At 38.2% G+C, this 22,278-nt stretch overlaps 1 protein-coding gene across 10 annotated transcripts in view; it reads right to left on the bottom strand.

The window, feature by feature from the left end:
* The window catches only part of TAB2 (TGF-beta activated kinase 1 (MAP3K7) binding protein 2), a 144,253-nt gene that overhangs the window by 31,235 nt on the left and 90,740 nt on the right, over positions 1–22,278 (bottom strand). For 7 of the 10 annotated variants that reach the window (XM_073337590.1, XM_073337588.1, XM_073337596.1 and 4 more), the window contains 2 exons: positions 12,320–12,509; positions 1,039–2,551 (listed from right to left, as the gene is read on the bottom strand). In XM_073337590.1, coding sequence (XP_073193691.1) covers positions 1,039–2,551; positions 12,320–12,421 — 1,615 coding nt within the window. In that variant the 5' untranslated portion in view covers positions 12,422–12,509. Of the gene's footprint in view, positions 1–1,038; positions 2,552–12,319; positions 12,510–16,151; positions 17,307–17,399; positions 17,441–22,278 lie in introns of those variants that run through there. The other 3 variants (XM_073337593.1, XM_073337595.1, XM_073337597.1) reach the window with 3 other exon arrangements.

The following is a 22,278-nucleotide window of genomic DNA, read 5'->3' as shown; positions in this document are numbered from 1 at the left end:
CTACTTCAATATTAAATTTACCTCATAACAGTTGATCTGAACAACGTTTACAGTAATCTTGGAACAAGTCTTATGTCAATTTCTTTTAATGCTAAATTGGTTGACAATAATTGAAGGGTCTCAAGAAGTTTTGTATCCTAATAAGTATTGGAAGGCTCAATCTGGATCATTTTCAAATTATTATTGTATTACTATAATCCTACTCCTCTCCATGTTAACAAAATACACAAAATATAAAGACACAAGAATAGTGGGATTAACAAGAGGAGTCCTTATCACTACACAATTCATTTGCTTTTCATGTAATCTCATCCCCTTTCGTTCACCACACTACTGTTTAGGCTTTAACTTCTTTGGGATTGGATTCTTTTTCATATTTGTTTATAACATTATATAAATAATACAAGTAATATAACTTCAAACATCCTTATGGATGTCTGACAACAGAAAATGGCGAGATAAAAAATTCACTCCTATTCAAATAGCTTCCAAAGTCTAGATTCCTCACTTTCTATATAACATTTGCAAAATGAACTATTAATAAGGAAAGCAATATTCAATGGGAACAGTGCCTATCAACTGTAATCTGGTTCAACAACCTGTCAGTATGTCTGGACATTTGATTTGTTTAAAATCAATTGAAAAATGAGAAATCTTTTTCAGAACAATCTATTAAAATGAAGTAACCACCCTTCTAGTCTGGTAAAGAATTCTATCCCATCTGCTAACTCAGAAAAGGCTCCACAGAACAGAAAGTGATTATTGATAATTGAACACAAAACAACAGAACCTCTATTTCACCGTCAGGTAATCAGTTAAACCTGCCTTTACCATGCAAAGTTAAGGAAGGATTGAGTCAAATGTGTGTTAATTATAAATTTGTATTTCTGATTTAGAATATACTCCAGAGTGCAATGAACAGGAGTTATTGTGTCAATTCCAAAATGGCTGATTGGTGGTTCTTGTTTTGCCCTGAAATGTAACTATTGGGCCAGATAACTTGGTAAAAATCTCTGCAATTTACATTAAGAATATTACCTTGTGTGTAGGCAGCATCATCGGATCCCACACTCAATTTCCGTGCATCACTGATCCTATCCACATGTGCTAAAACAGGGTCAGTAAGATGCTGGATACCCTCTGGTTCTGCATAGTGATCAGGAAGGTTTAGAAGATTTGTAGGTTCAAAGGTTGGGGATACTACCCCTGGTGAAACTGCAGGGGGTTTATTTGGAGAAACTGTAATTTTAAAAGTATATTTTGTGTTAGGCTGCGTGACCACTACTCGAGGAGAGGTTGCAGTGGTGTTGTTGCCCACTGCTCGACTCTTGGGTGGATGGTGATGAATAAATGCAGGACCCATGCTTACTTGACCAGACATATTCCTAGAGGTGGTAGTTACACCAGGATTTGTTGATATGAAGAGTGTTGGTTGGTTCCGCACAATTTGCTCATCTCCTGTTGTGGCATTTGCTGAAATGTAGACCTTAGGTTGACTGCGTGTGATCACTTCATCAGTATTTGGTGGACTGGCAGCTATGTAAACAGTGGGTTGACTTCTACTTAATGTCTGGCTGTTGAGGGAAGAAGGATTAGTGGAAGTGCGAGGACCAGATGAACGCAGCTTTGAAGAATTGTTTCTTTGTGGTGGTTCAAGTTTGATTTCAATTTGGTTTTTGCGAGGTCCTGTTGAGATATTCTGAATGTTATATTGGCTATGGGTAGCAGACTGTGAACTACCAGATGAATGAATCATGGGTGCTTGTGGAGTAGTGGGTGAACTGATAGGCATATAAACATGAGAAGTCTGGTGGCCTTGTTGGTTTGGCTGTGATGATTGTTGTGATGAGGTATGTGGCAGAGGACTGGATGTAGGAAGAGTAGTCCAGGGACTTGGTTGTGAAGGCTGGTAGACTTGCTGAGGATGCATGGGATTAAACTGAGACACCCAACCTGGATGCTGCTGTGTCTGTCGAGCTGTACCACTTGGAGTTGTAATATAAGGCCTAATATAGATAGAATTTCCCTGTGGACTATTAAGTACAGGTGGAGGTACACCATGTATGTGCAAAGACGTAGGGGTATTGCGACCAGGCTGAATATTGGGGGCTAAAGTTACCATAATGGGGTTGAACCTGGGTGTTTGCTGAGAGAGGCTAGATGCTCCTTTGCTGCCTATGTGAAATCCCAGGTGTTGTCCTGGATTAGAAGTACTAACTGTATTAGCCATTCCAAAGACATTAAATCCCTGTGGAACTTGAGCTGGTGCTGTCTGTGGCTCCTGCTGAAACAGTTCACTGTTGGGCTGACTGCCTTGAAGATGTCCATCACTAATGCTGTGAGCTAAAGTCCTACTTCCATTCATTCTACTTCCTTCCCGTCCATGGTGATACACATTCTGTGACTGCAAATCCAAGTTAAGAGATGTCATGTGATTTCGTAGTCCAGGAATCCCAGAATCATCCGAAAAACCTAGGTCTCCTTCACCGTAGAGATACTTCGTGCTCTCCTGAGACAGAACTGCACAACAGGCATCCAAGTTATTATTATTCTATAAAAAAAAACAGAGTTTGAAGTTATTGATAAAATAAGGTCATATGCTTACATTGTATCATCATTAAAAAATTACTATGCAGCATCAAATGAAAAGCTTTGGGTTGTTGGCCAGCACAGCTGCTACACATGCATGAAGGGCTTGCATGTGAAGCTTACTATTATGAGAACTGACTCACTCCCTGGCACCAAGGGCAGAGATCTGCATTGTTGCTGCAGTAGTGACAGGGAGATCCTTGACAAGCTAATACGGTATGGTACTTCTTGGATGAATACTTTTGCTATTCTTCCCCACTTTCAGAACAATCTTCAGCATTGATCAAGACTCTGCTGAGGGGGAAACTGACAGAAGGGTTGACTTCACTGTACCTGTATATTACGGGTAAATAACTTGAAAAACAAAAACAAAATATGTTTATTTTAAATGTTTTCCAAAACATTTTAAAGATTGATTTCATAACGTAATACCATCTGCTGAATATAAAATGGCAAATTTATAAACAGAAGAAACATGCAGATTAAGGAAAGTGCAGAAGAGAACATTAAAGATACGTCAAATAAGAATTTAATTTGAACAAACAGCAGCAGCATATGAACAATCTATTTCACAAGATGAAACACTTTAAATAGAAGTTTATTGATTACAGTGGTATATTTAAATATTCATACTGTGTCTACCAAAATTCCCCTAATAGTCCACTATTTTCAAAAGCTTTACAACAACCCTTTCTTTGGGATAAACTTAACACACAAACTTGAATCTGAGGACATTTAAAAAAATTTAAATGGTAATAATCTATAAAAATAAATGAGCAAAATGTGTTTTTTGCTTACCTCGAACCGAGGTAATCAGAAACCCATAACTGACTAGTAGTTTGGTTTTTTTTTAAAAACAGTTTAAAAAACAAACTACGCACACTCTTCACTTTTTTCTCTGACTTAACTGGGGGATCTTAGAGCTTCCAACTAACCTTCTTTAAAAGAAATTAAAAAAAGATTATTGAAATTATTCAGTTTTCTGTCCTGAACCCATAATCATTCTCGTTCATCTGTTCATATTTTTATTCAGTTTTCATACAGTCTATCTAAAGAAAACAAGTATACTTTAACATATTTCTTTTGTAAGTCAAGTGACTAGTAGGCCATGACTTCTACCAAAACCAGTAATTATAATCAAATGTATTTTGAACAAGCAAACTGTACAAAAAGATAAATACATGTAAATGAACTAGAAAAAAATAGAGATATCAAGGAGAACAACATATGCCGCACTAGAATAATAAGAGTACTGTCCAAAAGTACAGCTCTCACTACTTCTATCGGCAAGACAAATTAACTCACGCTATATGCTTTCTATCAAATTACTTTTATTAAGTAGCAGACAGAGGGCCCAATCAGGATCAGAGCCTCTTTGTGTTAAGCACCCCACCGAATCATAGACCATTGTTACTCTGAAGAGTTTATAATCTAAGATGCAACAAAAGTAAGGGGAGGAACAGTAACAAGAAAATGTTTATACAGGCCAGATGCATACACAGCTTGATCCTTTTGAGTCTTTTAAAGAAATAAATTATAAAATAAAGATAACAGGACAGGAGCCCTAGTGGCCATCTACCTAGCCATTATGGTAAAGCGCTTTGAGAGCCAATTAAAAACGTTATATAAAGAGCTAAGTATATTATTAGTTGGCAATTTCTGAGAGCTATGAGGTCTGAGAGCTATGAAGAAGGACAAGTTAGTAGTATACATACTAGCTTGGGCTGGGTGTTCCAGGGATAATGGGAGACATGGAAGAAGGCATGAAGGTGCCTGTGGGAGAAGCAGAGAAACGGGTAATGGAAGCTCGCACTGGAGAATGGTGTTGTAGGGGGAACACCAAGATACAGAAGTGGGAAGTACCGAGGGGCTAAAACATGAGGGGTTAAAGGTGAGGACCAGAAGCTTGTACTTTATGGAGTAGAGAACGTAGAGCCAGTAAAGGCACAAAAAGGGTGACAGACAGAATGATGGGCCAGAAAGATCTTAGCAGCAGAATTTTGAATGGAGCTAGGAAAACAGAGTGGATACTGAGAAGACCATAGAAGGAAATAATACAGAAATAACTAGCCAAGCTTGCGAGGCCCATAGGCACAACTTGATATTTTTCTTGCTTGGATGTAACGCAATAACTTTTGAATGCTGAAGCCAATCAATTCCAAAATTTCAGGTACTCTCAACATCAACAGATAGAACCCTACTGATTTTTATGAAAACCAGAAAACCCAAAAGGAGGAAGTGGAGGAACATCTGTATACAAAGTCACACTTCTAACAACCTGTTTATTGTCTATAGACCAAAGAAGGGTTTGACGGCAGAAATGAACATAATGCCCCTCATTTTAGCTCTGTCCACATCCAACTGAGTTTAAAATGTTGACACAATGAAAGAGAAAGACAAGAGGAAAGGAGAATAAAAATGTTGGGAGGGGGACAGGAAATAGGGGCACACAGAACCTCTGACTGGAGGAATGGGGACACATACAAACCTCTTGGCATGAAGTAATGTTGGACAGAGCCCCAGGAGGGCAGAGAGGGTAATGGAGGGCACACAGCGCATATGAAAAAAAGCGGATTGTAACTAGCTCCTGAAATAGAGGGGGGCTCATAAGCTTGTAGGGGAGAATGGAGAGATTCAAGGAGTCCCTGATGTGCGCAATAAATTTGGCCGACAGAAGCAAGTGTGCAACCCCCTAGTTTAAACAGGCTTATGCTGTGTCCTATTAACCTTTCAACTAGCCCTCTACTTTCAAGGTAAAATATACAAAGAGTAGACATGTTGACAGTGAAGTGTTCTGCTTAACAACAGCTTTCTTATATTGTGCTTTTTGTGAACCAATATTAGCTACTCCACTGTAAGTTGCAACTGAGTTTTCAATATAAGCTTAATTTTGAACCCCTCTTCTAAAATCCACACCAAAAAAAACCCAATAATTTTGGCCTAAAAACTGATGGGGGGATTTGGAACAGATGTAGAATTTTTCTGCACAATTTAAAGTGATCTGGACAAGAGGATCCTGAAGTCAAGTTTTTTTTGCCATTCTGTAGGAAAACCCAAATTAGATGAAGCATAACTTAGTTTCTGGGACTTTCCAATTGAAACCTAGAAACCAGGAACAAATTTAGTTGGTCAAGACTAGTTTAAAAAGTTCTCATCTTTTGATTTTGTAATGCTTCTATGGAATGTCTGCTCTGACAAGCTTAATATAAAAGGACTGCTAAGATCATTTAAAAAAAATTAATCTATAGCCCATTTCTTTACAGAGAAAATTTCCACTAGAAGGCTGGCTAGGGCCCATCTACAGATCAACCTCCTTTCCCGCAACCTTCACCTCCAAGGCTACCCCTGGCATCTGCACCCCCCTGTGCATGTGCCCCACCCTCAGAGGCTAGATCTCAGTGAATCTGTATGAAGTACTGAAGAAAAAGGGAAGCAGAGAGTAAAGGTAAAAGTATGTTAGTTTATAAACAAGCCTGAATAAGTACTTGTAATTGAAGGGAAATGAAGGTTTGTTATATATACACCTAGAGAAAGATTGCTCTGTATATTCACATTTAAAAATATTACATCGCCTAATGGTGCCTAACAGTAGAACCTCTCCAAGAAGTGTCCATTAGATCAGAGGTTCTCAAACTGGGGGGGTGAGCCCCCTCGGGGGCGCAGAATGCATTCGAGAGGCTGGGGGGAACATGAGACACTTTAGCAAAAAAACCCAAAACTTATTTCACCCATTTTACCCACAGCAATGAATAACTAGCAAAGCTGATTCCTCCAGACGTATCAGGTCCTCAGATGGTGCTGTGCATTTTGACAGATTTCTGTTAAGCTTGCATAGCATTATATCAAGTCATCACCATCTGTACGTTAATCAGTTTGCTACGACATGGTGTGCACATTTAATTGAAAGCATACATCACAACCACAATTTTGCTTTTGGTCTTATTACAATGGATTATTGGGTCTATTTGACCTTATGGTTTTTAATATTTAGTGAGAGTCCCATGGTGATTTTTTTAAAAATCGGTATACGTACTTGTGCGGTGGGGGGGTGTATACTACAGATGCAAAGAAGAGGGGTGCAATCAAATAAGTTTGAGAACCCCTCACTGGAGCGCTCTGAAAAGCCTCCCTCTCCTCCCCTCCCCTGTTCTTTAGGCACTGCTACATAAGGACGCACAGTGCCCTCTACCCCCTCAGTTCCTTCCACCACCAACACATAGACAAAACAAAAAGGGACTGAGAAAGAAGGTGGGAAGCGTGAACATACAGAGCCATCTCAAAGCACTCTATATGTAAGTAACCTTCATTTCTTCAAGTGGCACTGCACACTGCCATTGTAATAAGTCAGCAGATGGTGCCTAAGTGCATGCAATCAAGTCCAGAAGGATCAGTGGTCTATGCCTTGGGGCAATTAACCAGAGGATTCAAGTCAGTTGGGAGGAACCTCAAGGTGATTGCCATCTTTGTAAAGCGTGTGGGTGTGGCCCCAGTGAAAGGAAGGAGGACTGTGTTGCCCTAGATAGGGATGTGCATAAGCCCAGGGAAAAGAACTTGTGATGGACACTGCATCAGAAAGTATCTTGTGTTTGGATACCTCCTCTATAGCGTTATAAGAAGCAACTTCTATTTTCAGAAGTGCAGAATAGCCTCATGAGAAGCCTCCATTTGCTGATAAAATGGGCGAGCCTGTTCCCAAACAGAGAAAGGGAAGGATCGTTGCTGATTGGTTCTTGACTCTCAACCCTCATATCAAATCTATTTAGGCCTTGATTTAAAAAAAAAAAAAAAAAAAGACTTCTTTTTATTCTGGCTCTGGAACGATGAAGCCTGCTGAGTTCTGTTGATGTCTTTAATTTTATGAGAAATAAGCCAAAGACTACTGTTAATAATATGGTCTCTGATAACAGAAAGGAGTAGATCTCCTGCTAGTAGAAGAAACCAAGTCCAAAGAACGGGCTTTCGATCTTGTCTCCTTCAACTTCTCCAGCAACTCATCTTTCTTTTCACTGAAAAGATCTCCCCTTTGAAGGGAAGGAGATCTTCCATTTGAATTCTAGTATCCAGAGCCAAAGAGGAGGAATGAAGCTATGTATTTCTCCTCAGGGTAACTGCAGAAGCCAATGCTGTAACGGAAGAGTCTGAGGCACCAAGGGAAATCCTGAGAGCGATCTTTGCCACATTTTGACCCTCCTCTAGGATTACATTTTCCCCTCTTCTTTTGTCATCTGGCAAATCATGCCCCCAAAATGCCAACTTTTCCCACAGGTGGAATAGATAGCAGGCCATAACAGCTTGGTAATTTGTCTCCCTATATTTGCCACCCTAATACCAAGACATGAAGAGGAGAACATCTCCTTCCCCCTTCTATCACTGGGGTGAAATGTGTCTATCCAGACCTTGATTTGCAGCAGCCACTACCAGTGAATTAGGTACAGCATGCATATGAAAACCTCTCTGAGGGTATCTGATGCAATTTGTCTGCCTTCTTGGATATAGGTTGGCAGGAAGGGACCACACAGTCTTACAGGCTGGAGCGTCAAAGTTTAGTAAGGACATCGTACTCTTGGAGGTACCCCAAGAATATTAATCACCGGATGAAATGCCTCCTTCACAGGCACGGAAGACCGATTCAAAGTGGACATCATGCAATCCACTAAATCATGAAACTGCAGAGGATTCTCAGAATTGGAAAAGTCAGTCCCACATGCTCATCTGCTGAAAAACCAGAATCACAGTCTATACCACCTCCTCTTTTTGAATAGAAGCATGCTATCTTCTCATCCTCTTCCTCAGACTGATCCTTTACAAGTGAAGATGATGCCAACCTCGGAATTGGTGAAGCTTGTCTGTTTCTCAAGTCTCTTTACTTCTCACTCAAATCTGAGGAATGCTCAGAAGCCAAAGAGTGCACATTAGCTACCAAAGTGAAGTCTTCTTTGGAATTTAAGATAGACCTAAAACTTGAGCAAGGGGTGAGGCTGGAGCCAAACATTTGGATGGCACAGGATCCAGATACTCAAATCTATCTTCTTGCCTCCTGAAGCTGAGACTAGAAGCAACCTTTGGCTTCAGAACCATAGAAGCTCTGTCTGACACGCAGGATCTGGCACTGCTAACATCTGTCACCTTCTCTGGAACAAAGACAGCTAAGTACCAATAGAGTGTCCCTTGGTTCCAACTTCAAAAGCCTAACTGTTGGAGCAGCGGGAACTATAGGTGGACCCACTGAAGGTTCCAATTTCCTGGAACCCTTAATCTGCATTGACTTCTTGGAAGAAGTGACAGAAGCTGACTGGCCAGATACAGAGGATTTAGCCTCAAGGGCCTCCTTAAGGAGAAGCATCTGCAAACTATATTCCTCTCCTTGCAAGCTCCAGCTGCTGAAGTCTGGAAGATGGAATACCAAGGAGAATGGTCATCCAACATCTGGAAGATAGCAGGGTACGAAGCCTCTTGAATCCCACTTCTTCAGTTCTGCCATAACCTGGAATTGTGCTAACTACCTACCTAACAACCTATGCTTATCACTATACTATAATAGAAAACTAACAATTAACACTAAGAATGAAGGAAAGAACTTCAGAGCTGAAAGGACTGGAGGGGTTCACTTCCATCAATGGCAAGTAGTTGGAACGAACTGAGGTGGTAGAGGGCGCTGCACTCCTTACATAGTTATGCCTTCAGAACTTTTGGAGATCCTGAGGGGAGGGTAAAAAGGGGGCATGAGAATGCCGTAATGGAAAATGTTTAGGGAAGGTTCTATCATTTGGCAGCACTTGGCAATACAACATCCAGAAGTGGGACTATGCAGAGTCTTCTCGAAGAATGTTCTCTTTACAAGAGCAGATTAACATATTCAGGAAGTGGCAGGAGCAATAAGGAAAGGGCCAAGTCAGAGGTCTATTATGGAAAAAAAAAATAGGGAAACTGCCTTCCAAATTTCTGCCCACTTGAGAAAAAGTATGTTAAAATAAATGTAAAATAAACATAAAAATCCAGCTTATACAATAGTCATAATATTTAGACAATTCAAAACTCCACTTTACTCAAGTGTACAAGAGATAAAATTCACTGACCAGTACCATATATGGACTTGAAAGTGCTACCTTAAGACTTCTCCATCAGTCTTAACTCATAATTTCCTGGCTTAAGTGAGACTAAGCCAATACTGAAGTAGTTGGAGCCTCACTGTTATCTTAGTCAAATCAGAGCACATTAAATTACAAAGAAAGTCACTGACCTGGTAGAATTCTATCTGTGTGTATTTATGGAGTCAGCTCAGCCAGATGCCTTCCACCAGATTCGGGGCTGCCACCATAAGGGAACTTTGAGCTCCCCTGCCCAAGTCACTATGCTACCAGAGCAGATCCAAAAAGCTCTTGCTGCTGCAGCAACAGCTGTGGAGTACTTTCTGCCTCTCTGCACTTGGAAGGAATCATAACTTCCCAGGAAATGGAGTCCACTGCAGCCCAAGCCACTGGAGGACCCTCACACTCCCCACTGGATAGCCCCATTTATGGAACTCATAACATTAATTACTTTATGTATTTAAAGCTAAATAACTCCGTCATTTAAAAACTTTAGTGAAATGCAATTGTCCATATTATGAACACATGACCTACCCTACAAAAACAAATTTAAAAAAATTGTACTCACAAAAGCAAGGTGACAAACAACAGCAGTGCAGGGGTGCTATTTCGTGCACACTTCTGCCACACACTTCTGTTATGTGCCAGACCCTAATTTTCTGGTTCCGTACCCCTCCCTCAGTAGAAAAAAAAAAATCAACCATATCAAATTTTGCCATATTTTGTGATGAGAAGGAGGCTGCCTAGTGTAAGACCTATCATAAACAGACTCCAAAAGATAAAGATATAATGCACGTGACTAAGCAAATGTATCACCTCACTCCAGTATGCCATTTTTAATGTTAAAAGAACTTAATAGCATTTGAAATAAAAAAATTAGTACTTTGCAGACGCAGTCTGAAGCACAAGCATGGTGCCATGCAATTTGAAGAGCAGATATAGTAACACCATGGATTGGTCCATTTTCTACTCCTGGGGGAATTCTGTGCCAAAAAATTAAAAATTCAGCACACAAAAAAATTAAAAATTATGTGCACAATTATTAACATTCTGCAAAATTCTGCATATTTTGTCAAAATAACACAACATAATCACACCAGTTTCAATTATTTTTGATCATTTATTTCAAAGTACCTGTCAGCAAGTATGCCTGTAACAATACAGACAACAAAAAAGATTCAGGAAATGTTTTTTGACAAACAGATTCCTTACTATGCATATTAATACAGAACTCTGAGTAATAATTCATTTAAACTACAATACAGAACTGTATTTCCCGCACCCCTCAGAAGCAGTGCAAAGGCTTGGTGGAGTCCAGGATAACGGAGGAGCTGAGGGAGAGAGAAGTACATTGTTGGGAAGTAGCCTGGGTGTGAACTTGGAGAGTTGTTAATTAGGGGTGGGAAAATTATGTAACAGGCATTTTTGGGGTCGAGGGGAGATTGTTAGGGAGCTTCCCTCATGCAGACCCTGAGTGACTCCTAACCTCTCCCATTCAGTCAGGCACATCTGCCCCTATCCCCATGTGTCCTTGCGCCCCACGTCTACGTGTCACTCCACCCCCACTCAGACACCCACTCCCCCATCCCCATGTGGCTCTGTACCTTCTCTCCTGTCCCCATGTGGCTCTGTACTCCCTCTCCAATCCCCATGTGTGTCTGTGCTCCTATCCAGCCACTTCCCTGTCCCTATGTAGCTCTACATCCCCTCCCACATCACCATGTGGCCCTGCACCTCCCTTCCCCTGTGGCCCTGTCCCTCCAGTCCCATTCAGCCCCTACCCCAGTCTGTCCTTCCCCACTAGCCCCTATGAGCCTAACTGACCCCCCCCCCAGCACCCCAGGCTGTCTGTCTCCCCATAGCTCATCTCCTGAACTGTCCTGACAGGCACTGTGAAGAAGGCAGGCTCTTTCTCTTCCCTAGCTAGCCGGGAGCTGTTGCTTTGTTCGAGCACTACAGCACCCTCTGGTGAGCAAAAAGCGGAACTGCAGCAAAATATCAGCAGAAGCTTTTTTCTGCACAAAAAATTTAAAATGTGCATGGCTCAATCATGCACATGCACAGTAGCGCAGAATTCCCAAAGGAGTAATTTTCCTACTTCAGCAAAAGGGGGGAGTGGAAGGTGGAAAAATAAAACTTTTTGCCTGCTCCTTATACGAGTAGCTTGAGACCTAACAAAAATAAGGGTAGGGTTGAAATTTTGCCTTCTTGCAACTTAAAAATAGTCATACTAGTTCTCTGAATATGCAGTGTTCATCAAATTTCACTCTAAAGTAAATTTTCAGCCACATAATAAGTCCTTGAGCATAAAAGTGTTTATAATAGAAACTTTTAGATTCCCAATGTAAACAGTACAAAATATTAACACTAACATATGAAGAAATTGAAATTCCTCAATTTTAAGAAACATTGTGAGAAAATAGACTATGAAAAAACTGGAAACTGATTTGAGACTTTACTTGTTTTAAAGCAAACAGAAGGAAGACAAAAATATAAAAAGAGATATTTAAACAAACAAAAAAATATCTGCTATCGACAGTTCACCCAACCATGGCAGGTTAGAGGGAAAGCTTTTGGAAGTTACTTGTAATATCTACAATAAATGGCAACACATAAATATACAGTACTAACAGGACACTGACCTGTAACATGCATCTGGACACAACAACTTCAGGTACCTCTGGAAATTTTTGTCGCAGGTCATGTAAAACCTGAAAATCTATTTGCTGGCTTCCTTGGGCCATTCGTATATTGCCTGATCAGGATTGTTGTTCAACAGGCAATTCTAGGCCTTAGTGAAAGGAGTACTCATCTCTCCTGTTCCAGCATTTTCTGTAAGAGAGGGGGAGGAGGGGGAAATGCCAAATTTTATACATGTTCTTAGTTCAAAGTGTGATGTTGTGTTTTACCAAAACCAAAAATAACGCTAAAAACAAGCTCTCTTAGATGTAGAAACAAAGACTTTCTACTAGGGCTGTCAAGCAATAAAAAAAATTAATCGTGATTAATCAAGCTGTTAACAATAGAATACCATTTATTTTAAATATTTTTGGATGTTTACTACATTTCCAAATATATTAAATTACAACACAGAATACAAAGTGTACAGTACTCACTTTACATTTTTTATTACAAATATTTGCACTGTAAAAAAAAATTTCCAATTCACCTCTTAAGTACTGTAGTGCAATCCCTTTACCATGAAAGTTGAACTTACAAATGTAGAATTATGTACCAAAAAAACCTGCATTCAAAAATAAAACAATGTAAAACTGTAGAGCCTACAAGTCCACTCAGTCCTACTTCTTGGTCAATCACTCAGACAAACAAGGTTGGTTACAATTTGCAGGAGACAATGCTGCCTGCCTGCTTCTTGTTTACAATGTCACCTGAAAATGAAAACAGGCGTTCGCATGGCACTGTTGTAGCTGGCGTTGCAAGATATTTATGTGCCAGATGCACTAAAGATTCGTATGTCCCTTCATGCTTCAACCACCATTCCAGAGGACATGCTTCCATGCTGACGATGGGTCCTGCTTGATAATGATCCAAAGCAGTGTGGACTGATGCATGTTCATTTTCATCATCTGAGTCAGATGCTGAGTCAGATCAACCAGCAGAAGGTTGATTTTCTTTTTCGGTGGTTTGGGTTCTGTAGTTTGCGCATCAGAGTGTTGGTCTTTTAAGACTTCTAAAAGCATGTGCCATCCAAAATCTGAGAGGGGCAAGGTGTGGAGCTTCAGATTCTTAAGCCCTGGATCAAGTGCTGTAACTATTTTTAGAAATCTCACATTGGTATCTTCTTTGCGTTTCGTCAAATCTGCTGTGAAAGTGTTCTTAAAACGAACATGTACAGGGTCATCATCTGAGACTGCTATAACATGAAATATATGCAGAATGTGTATAAAACAGAGCAGGAGACATACAATTCTCCCGCTAAGGAGTACAGTCACAAATTTAATCATATTTTTAACAAGCATCATCAGTAGGGAAGCATGTCCTCTGGAATGGTGGCCGAAGCATGAAGGGGCATACGAACCTTTAGCATATCTAGCATGTAAATACCTTGCAACACCGGCTACAAAAGTGCCATGCGAACACCTGTTCTCACTTTCAGGTGACATTGTAAATAAGAAGCAGGCAGTAGTATCTCCTGTCAATGTAAACAAACGTGTTTGTCTTCGCAATTGGCAGAATAAGAAGTAGGCCCAAGTGGACCTGTCGGCTCTGAAGTTTTACACTGTTTTGTTTTTGAGTGCAGTTATGTAACCAAAAAAAAATCTGGATTTGTAAGTTATACTTTCACAATAAAGAGATTGCACTTCAGTACTTGCATGAGGTGAATTGAAAAATAATTTTTTTGTTTATCGTTTTTACAGTGCATATATTTGTAATAAAAATAATATAAAATGAACACTGTGCACTTTGTATTCTGTGTTGTAATTGAAATCAATATTTAAAATGTAGAAAAACATCCAAAAATATTTAATAAATTTCAATTGGTATTCTATTGTTATCAGTAGGATTAATCGCGACTCATTTTTTTTTAGTTAATCGCGTCAGTTAACTGCAATTAATTGACAGCCCTACTTTCTATTTAAAAAAGATATAATAGTAACGTTTTCCATTGAATAAATGGAATCTGCTTACGATTCCCCATATAATTGTATATTTGAAAATTCATTATTCCCTCTGATTTTAATCCTTTTCAGTCTTTCAAATATTCATAATGTTTTCCTACAGAGTGTACGACTGCCTATGTCTGTTTAATGCAGGTCTGCTCCTCAGTTTCACCTTCCCTTTTATCTTGATATTTATGTTACTGAATCAAATATTGCATTTTCCACATTATGCATATCCAATATTTTAGAGCATAGTATTTTGAATACACAATTTAAAAGAACATAGATATGGAAATGCCACAAAAGTGTTGTTTTTAAAAAAAACAACACAAACTGGAAAGAAATAAAATACTGAAAAGGTGCCTGATAAGGACTCCAATGTGCTTTATATTGCTCTTCTTTTACCAAAGTGATCTTCCTAACGGAAGAAGATAATGTTATGTTCAGAGTTCATAATTTAAAAAAAAATTTCAATAATCTCAGGATCAGCGTTTTAGCAACAACCCGTTACAGTTTATCAATTAATATTATTACATACATGAGAAATATTCTGGTCTCATGATTGGATGACGTTAACCCTGTAATAAGTCAGGCTTCCTTGGACTATTCATATATTGTTTTCGCCTTCAGGAACTCAAGACTACAGAGGCCTGCATCAGTGTTAACAAATGAACTTACATGTACTAATGATTGTGCATCTTGGCTGACTGCAACAAGTTTGCACCATTCATTAACTTGGGGATTTTAAACTGGATTTTTTAATTTTTTTTTTGGCGCCACTGACTGTAATTCCAAGTTACAATGTTTAAAAGAAAGCCACGTAATGATGAAATTCTAGCTTAGCTGTATGAATGAATACAATTAAGAGCAAATGTAACAATACTATTTATTTTAGATTAAACCAAGATATATATATTGTTCCTCGAGCCTCAACCTGTATACACCCCTTTGGTCAATAACTTTATATTCAACTCCACGCACAGAAATCTGGACCTGCTTGTCAGCTTATTCTCCTAATCCTGTCTTTCCTTTGCTCCCTCTGTCATTCCCACATGAGGCACTACTTCCTCTGAATTCAAACTTATCCTAGTGTCCCTTTATTCTAAAAACCCTCTAATACCAATCCATACATTCTCATCCTTGCCACTCTCTCCTCCTATACACCTCTGAACTCCTTCAGCAAGCAATGCACCTGTGATTTCTTTTCTTGCAAGATGTTTTTGATTTCCATCTAGCCCGGGGGTTCTCAAACTGGGGTCGGGACCCCTCAGGGGGTCGTGAGGTTATTACACAGTGGGATCATGAGCTCTCAGTCTCCACCCCAAACCCTGCTTTGCCTCCAGGATTTATATTGGTGTTAAATATTTAAAAGTATTTTTAATTTATAAAGGAGGTCTCACTCAGAGGCCTCCTTTGTGAAAGGGGTCACCAGTACAAAAGTTTGAGAATCACTGGTCTAACTTTTAACTTTCTTTATCAAAAAATTACTGCTCTAAAAATGTAAAATGTTACTAAACTGATTTAGTTAAACTGGCTCTTGGTGGGAGGACATTCATTGTTCAGTTTAAGAGTACATTAGAGATTCCTTACTGACCTAAGCTAAATTGATATAAGGCACTCAAACCAAAATAAAGTCCACACATGCGGTTTGAACGGATTTAACTAAATCAGTTGCTAAACAAATTTTAATTAAATCAATAAAAATGTATAGAGAGTGTATAAGTCTAAGGCCTTGTTTAAGTAATAGGACATTAACAGCATAAAAGGATGCAAAAAAGTTAATCTCTTTCTCCAACCAAACCTTTTCTTCTAAGGCTTCTGGAATAGCCTGCTCTATAGGTTCTTGTTTTACCTCTGATGGCTCTTTCAACACCTCCTCTGGGGGCTCTATCTCCTTTAGTTGATGTTCCCTAGGGCTTTGTCCTCTCCTTTCCTGTTCCTACTGTTTCTCCCCCAGGGGATCATTCACCAATACATTCCGTTATTACTTCTACAATGACCCTCACAATTTATCCATGCCTTCCTTTTCACCTAAAAAAGGGAATATATTTATTTCAGCCTGGTAGCTTCAACTATAGTTAAGATTGTGATTTTTTCGCTATTACCCGATTTTGACACATTCAGAATTGTACATGTTCACCTTTTGAAATGAGATTATCTGCTTGATGATTAATTTTTTAAAAAGCAAACTGCAATCAGCCATCCTTGAATCATGAAGGTCTTAAAAACCACAATACTCTCAAATCCACATGACACTTTCCCCATATATTCATTCTGAGCAGCTTTCCCTCCATACAAATAACTCAAAAGTGGTTAACTTTGAAACTTCAAAAATGGCATGCACTACACTATTTGAAAAAAAAAAAATTGATTGGCTTAGAAAGTAGTAAAAATTTGAAAAAAATCACAAGCATTTTCACTGGAATCTGCTAATATTTTTAGCTTCATTAATCCCATTTCCTATGACACATCACAATATATATTTGATTAGTGGGCTCAGGCAGGAAAAGGAGTTGCTGTTGGGATAATCTTCAGAGAGATTTGTTTCAATAAGACTTTAACCAGAGCATAATTCTCTCATGTAAAATAATTCCTCAATATAAGGGCAAAAAGCAAATGAAGATATAAAAAAAGGTGGTGTGAAGAAACCTTGGATTTCATAACTGCATAGTGTAGTGTAAATATTCTGCAATTTTAAAAGGACATCAACTTAACAACAATGTTTTTAACATATTGTAACACACATCACTTAAAATTGTTATAATTTGAAGATTAGAAAAGAATCTCTTTTTCCCTAATTTTCTACTCAGGGCATTAGACTGCACTATGCATTTTCATCCTCCCTTGTTTGTGCAACACTCATCGCTATGACCCAAGTCAGTCTGTTTAAAAAAAAAGAAAAATAATAAAACGTAAACATTTTACTACTAAAACTTTAAATTTCTATTGTGAATTCTATTACATGAAAAAAACTACATTCATGTGATACTAAAAGTTGCATGATTAAAATAAAAGTCAGGAAATGCACAAGTTAAAAATAGTGACAGGAAACTTAACTTGGCCATCTTTCACGTATTCAGGTACCAGGTGACTGACTAACCTTCCAGGCAGGTTGGAAGGCTTCTCTTTTCTCCAGTGCATCTAGGGAGAGGATGGACTGAGGATTCAAGTGGTTATTATCATGCCTGCTGTTGAAGGGATTGGATTATTTCTGCCAGTGCATCTTTGTACATTTGCTGGATAGTGGCAAGCAGTCAATCATAACATTTTATGAGAAAACTAAACTATGGAGAAGACACCCAGATCATGGAATAGACATTTGTTTTATAACTTAAATACACACAACATAAAATTTCTCTCTTCTAGTCTGTCAGACATTTAATTTCATATGTCAGGTTCTTCATCTATTAGGGCTCCTCACACCAAGCAGCTTGTGGAATCTGTGCTTCAATGCTAAAATACACATCCCAAGACATGAAAGATGTGCTATGTGGCAGAGTTAAAGTTGCCATAGGAACATTATATTTTTATTTTTAGACTCTCTAGGAAGACTACATAATTGTAATGGTAGCAATCCAATTTTTAAAAGAATAGGTTGAGTTATCATAAAATGAAATAAATACCACTCAGACGTATGCAGTATTAAGGAAATCTGAGCTAAAACTAAAGACTGCTGTTAGACATTTAAAAAAAAAAAAAAAGACAGTGAAAGGAAATAATTCAGAGAAATGCCAATCCTCTGGGAAAAAATAAATTAAGATTTAGGAATAGGTTTCCATTACATTTTTAATAGTTATTGCCGTTGAATTGAAATTCTCCTAATTATAATAAAAAAATTATATTTTTTATATATATACACACACACACACTTCCAGCTTCTACTTTTCTAAGCTGATTCATCAAACAACATTTTCTGCTCTCCTCTTCAAGTTTGAGACTAGTATTAGGTCTGTCAATTAATAGCAGTTAACTCAAGTGATTAATGCAAAACAAATTAACTAGATTACAAAAGGTTTCAGAGTAGCAGCCGTGTTAGACTGTATCCGCAAAAAGAAAAGGAGGACTTGTGGCACCCTAGAGACTAACAAATAAATAAATAAATTTGTTAGTCTCTAAGGTGCCATGAGTCCTCCTTTTCTTTTTTTAGATTAAAAAATAATTCACAATTAATCATAGTTTTAATCTCACTGCTAAACAATAGAATACCAATATAAAATTATAAATATTTGTGGACGTTTTTCTACATTTTCAAATATATTGATTTCAATTACAACACAGAATACAAAGTATACAGTGCTCACTTTATATTATTTGTAGTACAAATATTTGCACTGTAAAAAACCAAAAGAAATAGTATTTTTCAATTCAACTCAGACAAGTACAGTAGTGCAATCTCTGTCGTGAAAGTGCAACTTACAAATGCAGGGTTTTTTTAAACAGAACTGCACTCAGAAACAAAAAGCAATGTAAAACTTTAGAGCTTACAAGTTCACGCAGACTTATTTCTTGTTCAGCCAATTGCTAAGACAAACAAGTTTGTTTACATTTACAGGAGATAATGCTGCCCGCTTATTTACGTCACCTAAAAGTCAGAACAGGCATTCCCAAGACAATGTTGTAGCCGGTATTGCAAGGTATTTACGTGCCAGGTATGCTAAACATTCGTATGCCCCTTCATGCTTCAACCATCATTCCAGAGGACATGCTTCCATGCTGATGACACTTGTTAAAAAAATGTGTTAATTAAATTTGTGACTGAACTCCTTGGGGGTGAACTGTATGTCCTGCTCTGTGGTTTTACCCTCATTCTGCCATATATTTCATATTATTGCAGTGTCGGCTGACGACCCAGCCTATGTTGTTCAATTTAAGAACACTTTCACTCACCTCAAGGTTTAGAATCTGAAGTGCCTTCCAAAAACTGAGAGGGACAAGGCATGGAACATGCTGTCAGAAGTCTTAAAAGAGCAACACTCCTATGAGGAAATTACAGAACCTAAACCACCGAAATAGAAAATCAACCTTCTGTTGGTGATATCAGATGATGAAAATGAACATGCGTCAGTCCGTGCTGCTTTGGACTGTTTTCGAGCAGAATCCGTCATAAGCATGTCCTCTGGAATGGTTGTCTAAGCACGAAAAGGCATATGAATGTTTAGCATATCTGGCACGTAAATACCTTGCAACACCTGCTACAACAGTACCATACGAACACCTGTTCTCACTTTCAGGTGACATTGTAAAGAAGAAGCAGGTAGCATTATCTCCCATAAATGTAAACAAACTTGTTTGTCTTAGTAATTGGCTGAACAAGAAGTAGGACTGAATGGACTTGTAGGCTCTAAAGTTTACATTGTTTTATTTTTGAGTGCACCTAAGTAAATACATAGTTCCACATTTGTAAGCTGCACTTTCACACTAAAAAGATTGCACTACAGTATTTGTAAGAGGTGAATTGAAAAATAGTATTTCTTTTGTTTATCTTGTTTACAGTGCAAGTATTTGTACTAAAAATAATATAAAGTGAGCACTTACACTTTGTATTCTGTATTGTAACTGAAATCAATACATTTGAAAATGAAGAAAAACATTCAAAATATTTAAATAAATGGTATTCTATTACTGTTTAACAGTGCAATTAAAACGGCGATTAATTGAAACTATTTTTAATTTCGCAATCACGATTTTTTTAATTGTCTGACAGCCCTAATTAATGCACTTCTGATTCCTACTACAAAAAAATTATATGGACAATTTTTATTCATTGATTTCTATAGAAAGGGTTTAGAACAAAAAAGTTAATTTAAAATCCTTAATCTAGTTATCCACATTTGTGATGTTTTAATTAATTTTCATAAACAAAAATACAAAGGGTAAATGACTTGTATATATTACCAAATAGTGCACATTTCACAGGGATAACCAATAAAATTATGCAATTATACAACTTATCAACTCGTCAAATCCGCAAGACCAGACAGTATAAAATCAGACAATATTATACAGACATAACATGTTAGGGCATGGTTAATAATAATAAAATATACGTACACTACCAAGCCAAAAAGGGAAGGAGAGGGCATGGAGGAAGAGGAAAGGGAAAAAGCAGAAAGGTCAGGTGGAATGGAAGTCTCATTATTTGAGCTCTCTCAGCATTCTTTATCCAAATGTATCGAGAAACAGGGTGCAAATTTCTTCAAATTCATGTAATTGCTCTCTACGTCAATAAACGTCAGACTTCCATTTGAATAAAATCTAGTTTATCAAGGCTACAAATACTGAAAAAAATCAGCAAGGATGCTAAAGAAAACAGAGACTATGGATGATTATTAGTGGACAGTGCCAGCTTTACTACTTGTCTCAAACAGTCTCATTAAATTGTGTCACTAATTTTCTAATGCTAAATTTCAAAAGAGAAAAAAATAGTGTTTTTTTTTTCTGCTTTGTTATGATACATAAGAAACCAGCAGCTGTGCCAAGCAGATCAACTGCTTTTGGAAAGCATGGCCTTATTTATCTATCAGTCTGGGAAGCTAGGCTATGTAGATTTTGGGGCTGCTCAGGAAACGAAGGCCTCTTTTAAAAGGTAAAGGGGTAGAGGTTAACAGCTAAGAAGTTGCACAAGGTCAAATCAGGCAGAGCTGGAAATTAGAACCCAGATCTCTAATTCAACAGATCCCAAGTCTCATTCACTAACCCATACTGTCTGAGAAAGGATGTCCCAAATTAAATATACCTGGTGGAATGAGTAGAGTGACTCTAATGCATAATGAGAGGCTGCACCAAAAAGATGATGAATGCAGTAGGATTCTCTCCCCTCAAAACACACACAGTCACCGAGTCTGGCTGGTAGTTACTCCACAACATCAGCAAAAACTGTTTTGACTTTTAAGCTCAGTCTAGACTAGGTAAATGCACTGCTTTTTGCAACCGTGCAACATGTCCACAATACAAACCATGTGTTTGGAAACATTTGGATCACATCAACACCAGGCTCTCACTCAAGCCACTGCTACATGACAGGGTTATGGAAAAAGTTACCAAGTATTATGGGAGCTGGTGGGCATTCTGAGAGATTAACAACATCCCAGAATTCACCAGAAACAGTGATAACTGCCAGGACTAACTCCAGCATAGAACCTACCTAGTGCAAGACTGAGCCTTAAAGTCAAAATATTTTAAAACTTACTTTTGAGATGTTGTGGAGAAGCTACAAGCAGGACTTGGCATCTGCCTTGCTTGGGGAAATAAGAGTTTAAAATTACTTTGGAGGTTGCAAGCCTAAGAAACAGGGAGGTGGTATTGTCAGTAGCAACAGAGCTCAGGAGCTGACAGTGGATCCAGAATAGGGTTAAAAAGTTAGATGTCAGACTGAAAAGTGAAAGAAAGATACACAACTGGCACTGGCAATTGAAACTGTGTGAGCAATATGGTCACCAATGATATAATGCAGAAGGAAAAGAGGCACCTAAGTACAGAACTTTGGAGATCACGAACAGCAGAAGGAAAGGGAAAACGGTTACAAATACTGAAGAAATGTTCAGAGACTGATTAGTAAAATGAGTATAAAGTACAGGACTACAGAAAGTAAAAGGAAAAACAGAGTCAAGGAGAAGGGAGTGATCAATAAGAGCAGCAAAAATAAAGAGACCTTATGAGACCAGAGACCTGGTCATAGGTTTCAAGGCTGATAAACACACTGTTGTTCACTTATAAATTAAATGCTTTATTGCAATGCAGTACAATCTGAAATTACTAATAATCCTCACAAACACTGCTTTGAGCCATTTCTAAAGACTTTCATGCTCCTGGAGATATAAACATTACAGTTAGTCTACCTGCCCAGTTGTGCCCCCAAAATTAAATAAATAAATAAAATTAATTGGCAGCGAACCTTGTAAAAATTATTGGCAAAGTCCCCAGATAACTTAGGCCTGACACACAATCATAAAGTGATGAAATATAAACAGACTTCCAGT

The sequence above is a fragment of the Lepidochelys kempii genome, chromosome 3 (assembly GCF_965140265.1).
Source record: "Lepidochelys kempii isolate rLepKem1 chromosome 3, rLepKem1.hap2, whole genome shotgun sequence".
NCBI classification, from domain to species: domain Eukaryota; kingdom Metazoa; phylum Chordata; order Testudines; family Cheloniidae; genus Lepidochelys; species Lepidochelys kempii.
The sequence above is the reverse complement of the archived record's forward strand: the minus strand, read 5'-3'. Positions and strand labels throughout refer to the sequence as shown.